General features: G+C 42.1%; 1 protein-coding gene across 1 annotated transcript in view; it reads left to right on the top strand.

Moving 5' to 3' along the window:
• Window positions 1–255: 255 nt before the first annotated feature.
• FAM135B (family with sequence similarity 135 member B) overlaps window positions 256–18,370 on the top strand; it is a gene marked incomplete at both ends in the record, with an annotated part of 151,570 nt that continues 133,455 nt past the window's right edge. Inside the window, one exon of the mRNA XM_084280492.1 lies at window positions 256–332. Coding sequence (XP_084136618.1) covers window positions 256–332 — 77 coding nt within the window. The remainder of the gene's footprint in view (window positions 333–18,370) is intronic.

The raw sequence follows: 18,370 nt of genomic DNA on the forward strand, positions 1-18,370 counted from the left end.
CCCCAGGCTTAATTAGACTTTTTTACCTCTCTTAATTACTGCTTTGATCTGGCTTTTAGCAAGTCCTCCTGAAGATGGAGCCCAATAATGCTATTGGAAAGATTCCAGTTGATTTCAGTCAGTTTCAAACTTTGCATGAACCCCAAGATGCTGAATAAAACATAATAATCCATTCATGGATTTGTTAAGCAAAATACTTCAAATGTTTATAATGCCTGTATATATGTGTTGTTTAGGTGATGACCTGAAAAAATCATGTCTGAGGTCCAGGGAACGGTCGAGTTTTCTGTGGAGCTACACAAATTCCATAATGTGGATCTCTTCCAGAGAGGGTGAGTTGATTGTTCTATTAATTTCCAGCTGATTACAGAGGAGTAGTTTACAGAAAAGAGTTAAACTCCAAACCAGGTTGTTTTCTGCCAAATGCAGTTATACTTCATGCAATCTCCAGGGCAGGGAAGGATGTCATTGGGCTTTCATTGCTGTCAAGGAAGATCAATGTACATTACTTTCACTATAAAGTCAGACTGACTGACTTGATTTTGTAATACCGTGTTGTTATGCTCCAAATTATTTTAAGCATCTGTTCAGATATAACCACAATAGCTGTTTTAAATTCTCCTGGACTGGTGTTGAGTCTCTCTGCTAAATGATAGCTGCATTGAGCTATAATGACAACATGTTCGTTACAGGGTCATAAATATAATGACTATGTGCTTTTAATGAAATGTAGCTGATTCCCACCTTTTCAGAAGGGAACATGAATGCTCATCTTTGCCTAAAGCTCTGGTTCTGATGGTCACATTGGGTTTTTTTTCATATCCCTGTAAGTCAGAGGAGTAACTTCTGGCTTACTGAAACTTTTGCTGCTATTCGTTTGCACCTCTTCCTAACAGCTTTTGTAACAACACAGTGGCTGTGGAAAAGCCTGACCAAGAGTGAGTTGTTACTCTGTTTGCATATTGGACCCTACTGGTGTTTTTCAATGAGGAAGATGCTGAAGCACTTTTTGAGGACACCAGAAGGCCCAGATGAGTCAAAAGAATATGCTCTATGAACAATTTGGGGGTCTAGGGGAATATTCTTTCATCTATGAGGGTTGATGTATGTAGAACACTAGATATTCTTGTTGGAGCCTTAGCTTGGCACAGGGTGGTTCATAGATGATTTGTTCATCTCAAGCACCGCTTCAAGAGAGAAAACTATGGAAATGTTTTGGGTATTGGGTTGGATTAGGTAGAGCTGTTTCCATCTCTGCACAGGCTTTTTGTTATTTGTTTTTACTGGAAAAGATGCTGTGAACTTGAATGAAGGAAACAGCTCTATTTTGTTTTAACAGCTGACATCTGTCATTCTGTTCATGTCTCCAAGAGAGTATCTACAACTTTATGTTAGAAAGCATTCTGACTATACTGCTTGGGTTAAATAGGGAAAAAATAACCCTTTGTTCTTGAGGTGTTTGATTTATCTGAGTTATAAAAGAAGTCTCTTGTGTATTCCAGTCCTTATGGTCTTAGAAGACAGTCCGAACTATAGATTTTTAATTTTTTCTTTTCTTGGCTTCTGATGATCTTCCTCACATCTGGAAATCCACACCCATTTGTAGGTTCAGTATTTGTTTTGGGTTTTTTTTACTCAGATGGTATAGGATGTTCAGAGATTAGCCAGGAATCTTCCCACTTCTCCTGTTACTGTGCGACAAGCTGCCTGCTTTTTTGTCATATCGGTCTGCTTTTGCATTCAATAATTCCTGTAAAATCCTTTCTTTGGCTTTGACAGTCAGATCAAATCTCTGGTGTGGGGGTAAACCTAGCACTAACACAGGTAATATATTCTGCTGTCACACTAATGAGTTCCTAATTACCCTTGCTTTTTTCCCCACTGGCACTTACCTTGCTTTACTGATTAATATTCCAAACTCAGGGTACTACAGGTTACACTGCATTAATCTGTTTACAGTAATTTTCCTTACTGTATATCCTGCACAGTATTACATTTGCTTTCCTTCTATAATTTTAACCTTTGAGTTTCCAACAAAATCCTTTATTGTATCTCATATTTGCTGATAAGTATCCTCTGGATGGCTTCATCTGCTCAACAGCCCCTATCACTGTTTCATGAAAGTGTGAAGAAAAGTGTGAGTCAGTAAGCTTGCCAAATTTCATTTCAACTTGGGCACATTTTTTAGTTTTCCCCTTAGTGCCATTGTTAATATTCACTATAGACACCTGGGATATCTTGCACTGACATACAGTCTCCCTGGACAAGAGGGTGATAGAAGTAATAATGACGGGAATTTTCTATTTAACTGGTGTTTTTCTTTGAGTGCCTTGTAAATTGAGTCAATATCCTTCTGTCCTGCTGAAGGCCAGAAAGGTGATTTATGAAAGGTTGTCCATCAGGATAACAGTGGAGCTGAAATGAATCTTAATTTCTGTGGGAACCCGACGTGTTGTGTTTCTTAACAACAAAAAGTAAGAACAGCAGTGAAGAGTATTAATAATTTAAGTTGCCTACTTTTTATCTTAATACTTTGGTACAAAACCAACCAACCAACCAACCAAAAAACATAGTAAAAACCTGATTATGTATCTCCACAAATACATAGAAGTCCTGCTGCTGTATGCCTAATTGATGTAAGGCTGAAATTCCTGGGTTGGAACTCTATAATTGTGCAGAAATGAGGACAGTTTTCCAAAGCACTTAGTCTTGGCTAATCTTCCTGAAGATGGTGCCTTTAGGGAGTGTGTGGCTGGGCCAACAGTGAGCCCTTTGGAGGACAGCACTCCATGCAAATAAAGGAATGAATAAATAAAGAAGGCTTTAAGAATTGTGGGAGAATCAGCCCTTCTAGAGCTGTGAGGTGATGGTTAATAATCAAAATTGATTAAGGACATGATCTGCTGCCTGTATGCCACAGAGTCCAAGTGCTTTAAAAATATTAGGTCTTCAGTAATGGTCCTGTTCTGTTTTTGATGGCACTGATGAAGCTATTTTGCATTCTGTATGCACACACAGCCAGATGCCACCTCTCCCTCTGCATGAGAAATGGAAACTCCTTAATCTATCTGAATTACACTTTGTGATACTTAAATCATGTTTCTTAACCTGTATGAACAGTTAATACTAAAAAGCGACTGTGAAATAAAAGTAATCAATCAGGTGTGTTTTAGTGAGTATTTGTTATGGTTATATGTTTCTGGCATATGGAACAGGAACAGGCATCAGTAAATTATGTGTTGCAAGTATTTTACTTTAATCAGTCAGAGTTAAATTTATCTGCTTCTAAAGGACAAAAATACAGTGTCAGTATTTCTAGACATCAAAGGTTAAATGCCGTAGGTGCTGCTATAGGGGAAGAAAGAACCTTTTCTTTGGTTAAAGCAAAGATTTGTAATGCTGTTTGATGCCAGAGTTCTAAAGGTTGAGTAATAAGTAATGCAATTTCTGGAAGAAAAAACATTTTTTAAGTTTTCCATCCTTAATTCTCTCCATCATGTGTGGTTTAATAACTGGTGACAGATATTTTCTCTAGTGAAATTAGCTAACTGATTCTGATTTTCCTTAATAGAGTAGGAAATAAAATTATCCCTGACTGCCAGAGATCAATTAATTGATTTGTCTGGTTCTGTCAGAAGCAATCTTTCTGCACCTTTTTTTCATAAAGCTTTTCAAAATCTATTTGACAGACAAAAAAACACAACCCAACCCCACAACTGCTGCATTCACAAGCTAAGTTACTTTTGGAGTCTATGAGGGAAGAGAGGGCACAAAGGAGGTGAAATGACTTCATAATGCTGAGATTCTGGCAAAGATGCATTATAAAACAAGGAGAAGTGTAAGTCATTAGTTACCAATCACAGGACTGAATCAACTGCTCATCAGTCTTTTGACTCCTCAAATTCTGGGCAGCAATTTGTTAAATGTCTAGCACTTACACTGGTGGTTTATGTGTGTAAGGGCTAGTGGTGATGAAAAACAGGTGTAAAAATGAAGTCCAGCTTCTTCTAAACTGAATGAAGCATTTCCTTGGGGAAAAGATCAAAGACACAATACAACAGCTCCTTTCCTCAGCAGACTGGGGTTCAGCAATCACAGGATCATAGAGTATCCTGAGTTGGAAGGGACCCTTGAGGATCATCAGGTCCAACTCCTGGCTCCACACAGGGACAGCCAAGTCAGAGCATGGGACTGAGTGCATCGTTCAGACGCTTCTTGAACTCAGTCCAGCTTGGGGCTGTGACCACTTCCCTGGGGAGCCTGTTCCAGTGCCTGACCACCCTCTCAGTAAAGAGCCTCTTCCTAACATCCAACCTAAACATCCCTTGTCAACTGATGTCTTTCTTGTGAAGATGGATACCTGGAAAATATACATCATGTTCAGAGTGGCAGGATTTGCAGAGGCAAATATATTTTACTCATAACAGTGTGAATTTCTTCTAGCTTCTCACCTGTAATGAAACACAAATCACTTTTGGATTGTAAAACTATGACAGTCTGAAAATACTTACCAAATTCATTTATGATGCATGAATTCACTTTAATATTAATGAAGTATTGAAAGAAAGAAAGAAAAGAAAGGAAAGAAAGGAAGAAAGGAAGAAAGCTCAGTAAACCATGTTGACCGATGATCAAAAGTAGGATACTCTTGAATCTGCAAATGGTTCTTCCTCCTTGAAATAAGCATCACTGATTTATGTTACCCTGAATATATGAGGTAACTGTTCTGTGTCACTGCTTTACTTGCAGAGAACTGAGCTAAAGGCCAACTCCAACTCATCTACTAGGCTGGGTAACCAAAGCAATAGAACAGAATTAATACAATCTAAGTTGAGGAATAAGTAGCCTGGGTAGATAGTACTCAGGACTGAGTGTTTCATGTGCTAGATGTTGCAGAGCACCTTAGTGTGTCCTCTCTGAAATACAGCCACTGTACAGTGACAAAAACTCTGCCTTGCCTGCTGGAGCTACTTCTTCTGTGACCTGCTATGGTCAGGTTTGTGTCTTTTCTGCCATTTTGTGTAAATGCTGACTGTACAATTAACCAGATGGTGTATGCTCAAGTGACAAAATAATGCACAAAATATGCATAGCCATCTGTTGCATGTAAGTGTGTCACACTATAATTGTTCAATGAATAGCAGAGAAAGGAGAGCTGAACTTGAGCAAGACAAAAGTTAGCAGTTAGATGACAGCTTCTTTTAGTGTATGGCTCACAACCCTTTGATCAAGGTGAGACATATATATCCATAACTGGTCTGTGTGTCCCTATGCTGCTTGCTGATAATAACTGTAACAGATCACAGAGTCACAGACTCATAGAGTCATTGAATGGTTGCGGCTGGAAAGCACCTATAAAATCTTCTAGTTCCAAACCCCTTCCATGGGCAGGGACACCCTCTACTAGACCAGGCTGCCCAAAGCCCCATCCAACCTGGCCTTGAACATTTCCAGGGAGGGGGCAGCCACAGGTTCTCTGGGAAACCTGTTCCAGTGTCACATTGCCCTCACAGTAAAGACTTTCTTCCTGATATCTAAGCTAGATCTACCGTCTTTTAGATTAAGACCATTACCCCTTGTCCTATCACTACATGCCCTTGCAAAATGTCTTTTTGTAGAAAGCTTTCCTGTAGGCTCCTTTTAGGTACTGGAAGGCTATAAGAAGGCCTTTCTGGAGCCTTCTCCAGGCTGAAGAAGCCCAGCTCTGTCAGCCTGTTTTCTTCTTTGATGGGTGGACTGTCTGTTGGATAAGGAATTGGCTGGATGGTTACATCCAGAGGGTAGTGGTCAATGGCCTGATGTCCAGATGGAGTGAGGTGACAAGTGGTGTCCCTCAGTGATCTGTACTGGGACCAATGCTGTTTAATGACTTTATTAATGTTACTGACAGTGTGATTGAGTGCACCCTCAGCAAGCTTGCAGATGACACCAAGCTGAATGGTGCAGTCAAAATGCCAGAGGGACAAGATGTCATCCAGAGGGACCTGAAGAACTAGAGAAGTGGATCTGTGCAAACCTCATGAATTTCAACAAGGACAAGTTCAAAGTCCTGCACTTGGGTGGTGACAATCCTTATTATCAATACAGGCTGTGGGACAATGAGATAGACAGTAACCCTGAAGAAAAGGACTTGGGGGTACTGATGGATAAAAAACTGGACATGAGCCAACAATGTGCACTTGCATCCCTGCAAATACCTTCCTGGGCTGCATCAGAAGAAGTGTGGCCAGCAGATTAAGAGAGGTGATTCTCCCCCTCTGCTCTGCTGAGACCTGGAGTACTGCATCCTGCCCTGGAGCCCTCAACAAAAGAAGGATATGGACCTCTTGGAGCAGGTCAGGAGGAGGGCCATGAGTATAATCAGAGGCCTGGAACACCTCTCCTGTGAGAGCAGGCTGAGAGAGTTGGGCTTGTTCAGCTTGGAGAAGCAAAGGGTCCAAAGGACACCTTATAGTGACCTTCCAGTACCTGAAGACCTACAGGAAAGGTCAGGAGGGACTGTTTATAAAGGCATGGAGTAGTAGGATGAGGAGCAACAGTTTTAAACCAGAGTATGGTAGGTTTAGATTAAACATTAGGAAGAAGTTCTTTACTATGAGGATGGTGAGACACTGGAACAGTTTGCCCAGGGAGGTAGGGGAGGCTCCATCCTTGGAAGCATTCAAGGTCAGGCTTGGTGAAGCTTTGAGCAACCTGATCTAGTAACCTGCTTACTGTAGTGGGGTTGGACTACATGACCTTTAAAGGTCCCTTCAAACCAAAACACATTCTATGTTACTATGATTTTAAATGGAAAATGCATCTGCATGAAGGATCATCCCTTTCTGGGACCTGACTGGAGCAGTGCAGTGCATGTCTACTGGTCAGGCATCTTACAACTTATCTGGCATTTGTGACAAGTGCACACAGTGCTGTGTGTTTGTGTGCAAAGAGTAGAGTTAATATAGAAAACATTCCATGGCTCAAGTTCTACATGTGGGGAGAGAATAAAAGAAAATTATATGATGGACATTGGTCTTTGTGGAAGCACTACTGATAGGTGTTCAGATGTTAGTGATGAGTATCATATTAAAATCTCACACAGAATGGGATTAAACACAAAAAAGGAAAAGTTAGTCAGCTCAGGGGTTTATGTACATGTTTGTAACTAAAGGCAAGTATAAAATTTTGGAAGTTCAGACAAAGCCAGTACCATAGCAAAATGGACACTCTGCAGTGATCTGGTCAGCAGTGGATTGTGATAGGCAAATAAAATAATGCAAATACCTACATCTTGGAAAGTACAGGGGGTTCATTGTTCTTCCAGCCTCAGTTCAAAACTGCTAAGCACTCAGTTCATCAGTTATAAAAACGTGACATTTTTTGTTAATCAGGCTTCTACAACCATCTTCAAAATCATGGGAGTTTCTCCATTGACTTGCTGGGTTGTGTCTCCCTGATTTAGAGGCTGGCAAGCAATGTACTTGTCCCTCCAGAGAAAATGATTTGTGATACTTAATATTAAGCAATGACATTTCTAGTCAGGTTTCTGTGCCAGAGTTTGTAGCTGAACACACAATGTCTATGCCTTTATTGCAGGTCTTTCCCCCTTTTTGTAAAGCTACATTCCCTGGAGCCTGACAATTAGGCAAGAAACTCAAAATTAACCTTTTAGTGCTGATGAGATTGCTATGAAAGCCACAGAAGGCTTTATCCCAAAATGTCAAAAAATAATTTCATATTTATTAGTTTTTAAAATATTTTTATAAAATTTTAACTCTAGGTTCCATTCTCTTGTTGAACAATCCCTCAGTGGCCATCAGTGCAGGCAGAGTAGGAAGGAAGTGTGTTTTCTGCAAGTCATTAAAAAAAAAATGATAAAAAGAAGAAAACCCCAACTTGGCTAACTGTTGTGTTTTGTTGACCAAATAAACCTTTGTCCCTTAACATCTGGATGCTATCTTCTCTAAGGAAAGCAAATACCACCCCAATCCAAGTAACATTTACACTGGTCCTTTGATGACTTCTGAGTGAATTATGTCAGAAAGCAGCTTCAATTTCACCTAACATGATTTACATTTATATAGAGCTGCACTTCAGACATTGACTGTTGTCAGCAGTGTGGCCAGGAAGGCCAGTGGTATCCTGGCTTGCATCAAAAATAGTGTGGCCAGTAGGTCTAGGGAGGTGATTGTGCCCCTGTACTCAGCATTGGCGAGGCCACACCTCAAGTGCTGTGACCAGTTCTTGGCTCCTCACCATAAGAAGGACACTGAGGTCCTTGTGTGTGTCCAGGCTAAGGAAGGAGCTGGAGGGCAAATCATATGAGGAGCAGCTGAGGGAGCTGGGGGTGTTCAGTCTGGAGAAGAGGACGCTGAGGGGAGACCTTATCACCACCTACAACTACCTGAAGGGAGGTTGTAGAGAGGTGGGCGATAGTCTCTTCAGCCAGGTGACAGGACATAGGACAAGGGGAAATGGCACAAAGCTGTGCCAGGGCAGGGTCAGATTAGAGGTTAGGAAAAAAAAATTGACTGAGATTTGTGAGGAGGTGGAACAGGCTGCCCAGGGAGGGAGTTGAGTCACCACTCCTGGATGTGTTTTAAGAAAAGGGTAGATGAGGTACTTAGGGATATAGTTTAGCATAGGAGAGGAACATTTGGACTCAATCATCTTAAAGGTCTTTTCCAACCTTGTGATTCTGTGTAATTCACAGTTACAGAGGGGGGAACCCGTGTCTACAGCTGGAAATCACTCGGCTCTGTGCATGTATGTGGGTGCAGGGGAAGGGAGCCTAAGCTCTCAGACTTGAGAAAGCATCTCTGTGTATGAGCTGCGGCATTTTATTACCTACAAACAAGGGATGTGACTAAATTTTTAAAGCACTGACGTTAACTCAGAAAAGCCAGAAACAGGACACCAGCGTAGACTGCGTCAGTGCAATTACTCTAAACAAGATAGGGTGAAAAAAATTTACTAAATGAGATGCTTCAAAAAAAACTCTATCTATTCCTTGTGTCCAGTTTTTAAGAAATGGGAATTTAGTATTCAGATTTTCACCTGAGAGTGATCCTGGTGCTCTTCTGGCACTTTTCCTCTCTAAAACATTTTGCAAACAGCCATTAATTGAGGCAGATGAAGCAATCTGTGTTCAGAATGTGTTACCACTTTGTTACACACTCTGCATATCCCTAGAGGAAGCAGGGCATAATCACCATCAGCAAATCTTGTCTTTATAGGACAAGCTGTTGAGACAACAGCTAGACCTGTTTGCAGGGTATCTTGGAAGTGTTACAGCACCAACAAAATACCTTCTGAAACAAAAGTTTAATGAGGTCAGGAAAAACGTAGAGTGGTCAAACTGAACAGGGATCTTGCATCCAATGGTGAGGCACTGGAACAGGTTGCCCAGAGAAGCTGTGGTAGCCCCCTTCCTAAAGTATTCAGGGACACGTTGGATAGGGCTTTGAGCAACGTGGTCTAGTGGGAGGTGTTCTTGCCTATAGCAGGGGGGTTGGAACTAGATGATCTTTGAGGTCCCTTCCAACCCAAACCATTCTATGGTTCTGTGATTACACACACTTTGGCAGGCACAGCTTATTTACAGGTCCAGGGTGTCAGCTGGGAACTAATCTACATGGTGTGTAGCTGAGTCTCAATTTAGAATGATCACACAAAATGCACATAACACTCACCATTAAGGTGACCACACACAGTCCCAGGCTGCTTCTGCACTTCCTGAAGCTCTGCCCAATGAATATTGCCTGGGCAGCATTGCTCCTGGGCATCAGGAAACACATGGATGAGGGGTGTAAGGTGTCTGGGGTCCTTTGGTGCGGCCAGCAGAAGGTCCCATTGTCATCTCTCATATGTCACCTGGATACAAACAGCCTTTTGCACTCCTGTAGCCAGCTGACAGTCCTCTTAACAGTGACAGGCTCACCCTGGTTTTTATGGTCTGCATGCCCTGCCCAGCATGCCCCCAGGGAAGTTACAGACCAATCCTGCAGGTCAGTCCCGAGGAACACTCCCAGGCCCCAGAATCCACCCACTTCATCTTCACTTAACAATGTCTGATCCCCTCATTTCAGAGACACACCACAAATACTCAGTCTCCACCTTGCCCAGATTGCACAAAAACTTGACCTAGAGTTCAGTAAGCACCAGACCTGTCCAGGGGGTTCTGTGAATAGTGGTGTGGGGGTTACCACCACGGGGACCCATATGTCTCTCAGTTTTAATAAATGACCATAGATTAGAAAAAATTTGGACATTAGAAAAAAAAAATTACTGAAAGAGTTGTCAGGGCCTGGAACAGGCTGCCCAGGGAGGGGGTTGAGTCACCTTCCCTGGATGTGTTCAGAAAAAGGGTAGATGAGGTACTTAGGGATATGGTTTAGCATAGGATGGGAATGGTTGGACTTGATGATCTTCAAAGGTCTTTTCCAACCTTGTGATTCTGTGTGATTCTGGGATTTCTCTCCTCTAAGGCCTTTTGCTCCTCCAGCTCCCCCCTCCCTCCTTGAGGGCCTTTCCCTCAGGTTCTGTTTCTTCCCAGACATTCCTGTCCCAATCCTCAGGATCCAGTCCTGCAATGAGCTTTCGGATGTGGGCAACAATGCAGGGTTTTCCTACTTGTGCTAGCAGGAGTTCAGTTTTCTGTTCTAACAGGAGCATCCACTCTTGCTTTCTCTTTAACTGCATTTTTATAGACTGTCTGTCTGTAGTTGTTTCTTTAAATGACATTTTTCTAATTTTTTGGATGCTCCTGTGATGCTCCTGTGCCTGAGTTGGGCAGGCACTCAGGATGGCACACGCGGTCCTTCTTCCCTCACCATCCTGTATGTTACTGTGGCATCGCAACACTCCCTCCAACACCACTGCTAGATGGTGCCACTTCTCCTTCGCCCAGGCAAGTCCCCAGGAGAAGGCACACAGCCATGGCACTGTTACAGCTTCTCAATCCACATCCAGCTGGCTACGCCAATGTCATGATCTCGGCGATTTGGTCCAGACTCAATAATTGGTGCTGCTTTGAGCAGGCGTTTGGCTGGAGACTGCCCAGGTTGCCTTCCAGACTGAGCGTGACCATCACCTTCCTCAGCATCGAAACACTCTGCAGCTGCCTTCTGTATCATTCAGTTTCAGCCTGTGCAGCTGACACTAACATTTTAGTGATTTATTGTCAGCACAATGGTCTCCAATAATTCATCCAGCATTTAGCTTACAGGACAAAGTAGGTTTATTTAATTAACATTAAAAAATTATTTTAGCTGAGAAATGCAGTTTACAAGTAAAATGAAGTTCTGCTTCTCATCTATGTGAAGTGGTCTACGCCTTAAGTCTTGCTGCTCTTGTGCCCTGTTCCTCAACAAACATGTCACATCCTGAAGAAGGCCAATTTTCGATGCTGCACTTACTGCTAACCAGTTCTTAGAATTTATGGGGTTTGTTTCATCAAGTTGCCATGATATCATTAAGCACAAATACTCAGAGGGTAAAACAGTTAGACCTGCGTGCATCAGCGAAGATCACAGCTGTCTCTAGAAGACCCACGAATGAAAAGCAAAGACTTACTGTATAAAGTCTATTGGTTCAAGCAGAAATTCACCTCAAAGACATGGTTTTAGGCCATTAAATGAAAACCTTTGCTTTGCTGAACTTAAAACTTAAATTAACTTTCTTAAAGGTGATCAAAGCCATCCTGTGATACTCCAGAGGATAATGCTTTAAATTTAAGATCTCTGCTTGTAGAAATATTTTTATTTTATGAATTGGATTCATAAAAATGGGCAAAGCACTGGCCAATTACAGACAGAGAGCTTTGAAGAAAATCTTATGATGGTCAATTTTTAATGCTATAGATGATAGAATGAGCTGTCTTCCAGGTTAATGAATGATGAGCATTAAAAGATGGCCAAATCCCAAAAGTTTCATTTTAAGTTTCTTCTCCTTTTAACTGTATTTTTTTACCCAAGATTTTAATTTAAGATCACACCTTGCATTTTATTTCCTAAGACAGTGGATCCCATCTGTTTGCATGACATTCCTCTTGGCTAGCACTGTCTGTATGATATATTTTAATGTTTGTCTTCCAGCAGCAAGCAGAATGCCTTCTTTGCTTGTAACCTTACCTCTAGATTTCTGAACAAAGCTCTGTACAAAGCTTTCCACCTGGGTAGCTAGAGTAGCTGTGCCTATACCTGTACCAAACTGTGCTCTGCATAAGTGTCACTACCTTTTTATCTTCGCATCAGAAATCACTTTGCAACCTTTATTGATCCTTCAGAATGTCTTTCTTATGTCCTAGTTGTTTATATTATACAGATGGGAAAAAGATGAGACAACTAACAAGACTAGGATCAGAAGGCAAGGAAGTGAATATATTGATTCACTAGATCACACTATTTTCTTTCCCTGATACCTATGACTAAACAGAGGTCAATTTGCTGAATGTTGTGCAATGTGTTCTTTTAAATAATTTCTTTTAATGACTACTTACCATTCTAGTGTTCATGACCAAAGCTCAGCTGCCATCCCATGTGTGAAAGGTGACTGAAGCAAAGTGAGCACACTCTTCCCTGACATATGACTCAGCTGGTTCTTGTTGTGCTACATGGGCACCAAATGGGAGCAGAACAAGTGGTAATTCTGGCCCATATGGGTTGAGAAGTAATAAAACGACATTTGGAGTTCTCATAAACTCTCAAATTAATGTAACATTTCTGGGCTCTCCAACATGTGTTTGTTTTAAATAACCATATTGACCAGAATTTTCCCTTGGATATTGCACATGCCTGGTTTCTCTATAAATGATCACTGGGAACTGTATGTGAAAGATTTCACATTACCATGCAAACCAGGGTTGAAGAAAAATGCCACACAAGTGGTTATGTTCCTGACTTAGTGCATCATGCCCATCATTTTTGGAAGGGAAGCGTTTCAGCTGTATTTCACAGAATCACAGAATCGTAGGGGTTGGAAAGGACCTCAAGAGATCATCAAGTCCAACCCCCCTGCCAAAGCAGGTTCCCTAGGACAGGTCACACAGGTCAGTATCCAGATGGGTCTTGAATATCTCCAGAGAAGGAGACTCCACAACCTATGGTCCTGTCCCCAGAGACCATAGAAAAGAGGCTGGCTACTTCCCCTTGTGTCCCACACTTGAGATATTTATAAACATTAATAAGATCCCCTCTCAAGGCTGAACAGACCCAGTTCTTTCAGCTTTTCCTCATAGGGGAGATGCTACAGTCCTTTAATCATCCTCATAGCCTCCTCTGGACTCTCTCCAGGAGATCCCTGTCTTTTTTATACCAGGGAGCCCAGAACTGGACAGGTGGGGCCTGACCAGGGCAGAGTAGAGGGGGAGGATCACCTCCTTCAACCCGCTGGCCAACGCTCCTCCTGATGTCCCCCAGGATCCCACTGGCCCTCTTAGCCACCAGGGCACACTGCTGGCTCATAGTCAACCTGTCATCTACCAAGACCTGGGGGTCCATCACTGCAGAGCTTCTCTCCAACAGGTCATCCCCCAGCCTGTACTGATACATGTGGTTATTCCTTCCTAGGGGCAAGACTCATTTCCCTGTCTTATATTTGAGTAAGTCCTGTCTCTTGGCAATACTACGCACACATTACTGCACAGTTTTGTAAGGTACATTCTATATGTAGGATATATAACTAGGGAACCTGCTTTACCTGATGATCTCTTGAGGTCCCTTCCAACCCCTACAACTCTGTGATTCTGTGGTTTTAATGTAGTGGTTCCAAACCCAAATGATTTATCTATAATCCAGTATAATTTACTGGAGAGAGTAAGTTTGTGAATTTTCTTGAGGTGGCCTTGATCAGCCTTTTAGCTCATCGGCTATTATCTACACATGTGGGAGAAGCAGTAATATCAGGGTACAATCACAAGTGCTCAGGTGTTGTAACAGTATAAAACATGACTGTGCATGGGAAAAGTTTGTTTCAGAGTGTTCTGACTGTTATTTCTCATATATTCTTGCATTCAGTTTAAAACATCCCAAAGCCTACTTTTCAGAATGAAACACCATTCACCATCTCCAGATCAGGCCCTTTTAAGATGGCTTAAGTTCAGAAGACAAAATCATTCATTTTTGACACTTCATCATTTAGAGTTGCCTTGAGATAACTGTTTGTGCAACTGGCTAGTTTAATTCTATGGATGCAATCAAACCATATGGCGTGTATACTGCAGACAAGGTGCGCTTGCAAAGCAGTGGAAAAAGCATTTGGCCTTTGTACTTGCATTAATGGAGTTTGGTATAGTGTCTGTCTGAATGGAAAGATCTTTTTTAGCGCTTTAATTACTTAATGTGCTTGCTGCAGCAAAAGTACATTAACAAACACAGATCGATTTCTCCCATCAATCCGTGTCCACTTTGGTACTTCAGAACATCCATTCATTTGTGGGGGTAACAGCTGCCAAGAAAAGGTATTACAAACACAGTGCAGCTAAAAAATGAACTGTTCTTTAATAATCTCTTGTTCTGAGTTGGCTATACATGGTAAATTTGTTGCAATGTCCTGCAACAAATGAGAAGTCCGTTTATGATGTGACTGTTTGGAGAGATGTCTGCAACCAGCCAACTCCAGAAACGCTGAGGCAGCTGAGGTTTTGTAATTTATTTTGTGATTCCTTTGCTGACCATTTTAATGTATTCTCTTTGGTTTAGACATTGCCAGGACTGACATACACTCCAAGTAAGATAAACTTTGTGAAGCAGTGGAGAGAAATGAATTGATGTAATAGACCTACTAGAACTTAAGGAAAGTGGCTGGGTGTGAAGATTTTAATGTAAGAGCAGCCTTGGCTTGTTCAACCACTGGATGAAAAAGGAAATTTAAATCCCTTAACAGAAAACATACTGGTGTGAAGTTCTTACCTTTAGCAGTGGGCACAGCACTTAAGCATTCAGGGACTGTTTACATGGGCCTGTAGAGATTGGACCATTGGTGAGGGCTTTAAGCTGGAGGAAGGTAGATTTAGATTAGTTATATGGAAGAAATTATTTACTTCAAGGGTGGTGAGGCACTGGCACAGGTTTCCCAGAGAAGCTGTGATGTCCCTTCCCTGAAAGTATCAAGACCAGGTTGGATGGAGCTTTCAGCAACCTGGGCTAGTGCAGGGTATCAGTGCCCACAGCAGGGGGTTGGAACTACCCAAACCATTCTATGATTCTATGATTTTAGTAAATGGATAATTTCATTTAAGCCAGTAGGTCAAATTACCAGTTTGGGATGAATAAACCTATTTAGAGGTTGCCCTAATGGTGAGGAAAATAGATCTGTGCCCCCCTATCTTATGGAGTTACTGAAAGGCTAAATACATCAAGAGTTTTTAGAGAATAAACCAATAAGAAATAATTCAGAGAATGAAGTGGATAGAAGGTCTGAAAGCATTGAAATCTTAGGGTTTTTTTTTAAATCTAACCTGACCTTCTGACAATTTTTGTTCCCTTACTTAAAAGCTGTCATATCCATTTCTACACCAGGATACCCTTGGTCTCTGATACATGCTACAGATCAAAATTGAATTAAAATTGCATTACAAATCATACCATGCAACCAGCTTTCCCATTAGTTTATGATTTGGTGTTTGCAAAAAAGTATGTAGTGTCTCTACTACAGCATAGGTCAGTACTGCTTTGGTTCTTCTGTGCACTGTTTGGTTCTTCTGTTTGGTTCTTCTGTGCACAGTTTCTCCTTTTGTCTTTTGTCAAAGTTTCTGAAACTGTTTCAGTGAATTTATATATGATAAATATTAACTCTTGGAGGAGCAGCTCAAAAATGTCAGAGCTTTAGCAGAGGGGACAGATTCATGAGGCAGTTGGGAGTGAAAAGTCTTTTTCACCTTGCTGAACAGAGTTACTTTAAAGGAGAGAGGATTCATATCGACAAAAACATTGTGAAGAGAAGGTGTGATGCAGTTGTTAATGCTGAATCCATTCTGCAGAAAATGGGATTTCCATCTCTAGAGCTCCCTGGCTTGTGCCAGCACTGAATGTACTTTTAAAAAGAGACTATTCATCCTTCTTGGAAGAGGGTGAAGAGTCCCTTCAATGCTGCCAACACTTCAGTGGGAAAAATAGGTAAATTTGGGTAAGTTCCCACAATTAGCAATTCGTTTTATTTGTGTGGAGTGAGTGGGTGAAAATGGAGATGACCTGTTCCCTGAGAAAGACTAGGAAAGAAAACCAGACGCAGAAATTAAAATGGAGAAGGAAATTAAAAAAATTAAAAAGGAGAAAGGGATAGTGATGGATTATGATGATGACAACAACGATGATGATGATGAAAATGACGATGATATTTTCTTTGGGGTACACTGATCATCCCCAGTCCTGATGGATCATCCCCAGTCCTGATGCGGGGGAAATGCACCGGCATCTGAAAGACCCGACTTTCCTCATCTGCTCAAATTGGCATTTTTGTGATTTACCACTTGGAGTTTGTGGGAAAAGGAGGGTTGAAGAGTCACAGTTACTCAGTGTATCAGGTGTCCGTTCCCAGGCACTGGCAGTGGGGCTGCAGGGCAGCTCTGTGAGGAGAGGCCGGGGCTGCCCAGTGCGGGACACAGCCAGTCCCTGCCGCTCCGACTGCCCCACCGCAGGACACAGCTGAGCCCCTCAGCCGAGCTGGAGGCGCTGGGAGGGGGAAAACAGGTTTCATCAAGGCCCAAAGGCGGTACAGGGAGAGCAGGAGGAATCCCAACAAGGAGGGAGAAGCAGCAGAGGGACCCCGAGGCCGCAGCAGGAGAAGGGGTGCAGGAGGTGCTGCAGGCCCGGAGCAGGGATCCCCTGCAGCCCTGCAGAGCCCCGGCTGGAGCAGAGACTCATCCTGCAGCCACAGTAGGAGGCTATTTCCTGTAGGAGCTGTGGCTGCGGAGAGCCTGGGTGGGAGCAGGGTGTCCCTGAAGCACTGCAGCCTGGGGAATGGCTGGCGCTGGGGGACAGAGAGGGGCGTCCCGAGGGGCTGTCGTGGACACACAGCAGCCCACAGTCCCTGTGTGTCACTTGGCAGGGGAGAGGAGGTAGAGGCACTTGGAATGAAGGAAAGAAGTTGAGATTGAGGAAGAGGTGGGGAGAGGAGTCAGGAGTGAAGGACTGTGGCTGGCTGTGACTCCACAAAAGGACTTGGGGGAGAAAGTGGTTTAGCTTTTGTTTCTCATCATCTGACTCTACTATTAAGTATCAATAAATTCATTTTCTCCAAATCAAATCAGTTTCTCCTGTGATGGTAACTGGTCAGTGATTTCCTTGTCTTTATCTTGCGTCAAGACCTTTGTTGTCTTGTTTTCTCTTGGTCACCTTGAGGAGGGGAATGAGAGAGTGGTTTGGTGAAATCTGGCAGCTGGCCCAGGTCAACCCATAACACCCAGAATATCCACCTTGAGGTACACGTTCCCTGACTGAATCTGAATGATGCTGGAAGTCCTGTGGTTTTCCTGCATCTCTAACTGCAAGTTCAACTGTGATACCTCCTAATTTTTACTGATCAAATTATCTTTATATTGTTCTAGTTGGTCTAATAAGGCTGCAGTCTCTCTCTCTTTTGTCACAAGTGCTTCCTGTTCTGCCTCTAACTGTTCCTTCAGCACTTGATCAGAGCTGCCTTCTGTAGGTATGCCATGCCTTGTATCATCCAATTTAAGCTGTAGAGCAGACATCTGAATCAGGTTACTGTACTGTGGCTGTTGCAATCCTTCTTCATTTTGTTTTAATTCTGTTTCCACTTTCTTAATTTTTATAGTTGTTGTTCCAACTTCTTCAAAACTTCAGTACCTCTGTTCTCCAGTTCTTGCATCTGTGCCACCAGTTTCTCTGTTTATTTGTCACAAGCTGTAAATTCTTGATGGATTTGTTCCTTCTCTAATAAAGACTTGCTGTATATATCCATCGTCTATTTCATTTGTGCTTGCAAAAATTCTGCCTCATATTCTCCAAGAACTCCAGAAGTCTTCGATATTTAAGTTTTAACTGTTCTTCCAGTTCCTTTATTCCCCACTAATTTTTCCTTTCTATAGCTTGCTTGTACAGCAGTTGCCATTGTTTTTCAAGCTGATTTTCAAGGATTGGAATTTTCTTGCTTATATGTACAGGCTCCAATAATTACTTACCCAAGTCCTGATTACTATGCAGTTACTCTTCATGTTATAGGTCCTATTTTTTTCATTTGACAGGGCAAGTTTGAATGGCTGTTGCCTGCCTGGCACTGAAAATAACTTCTCCTTTGTTAAAAATTCCACTTTAAATCCTAGAAAGTACTTATAACGGGAGCCAAGAGGTTGTATTCTCTCTTTTAACTGTTTTGTGGCATATCACGTTCTTTTTATTGTCTTACAGAGTCATACAGGATATGTGAA

Source organism: Gallinula chloropus, assembly GCF_964237585.1.
Source record: "Gallinula chloropus genome assembly, chromosome: 2".
In the NCBI taxonomy this organism is placed as follows: Eukaryota; Metazoa; Chordata; class Aves; order Gruiformes; family Rallidae; genus Gallinula; species Gallinula chloropus.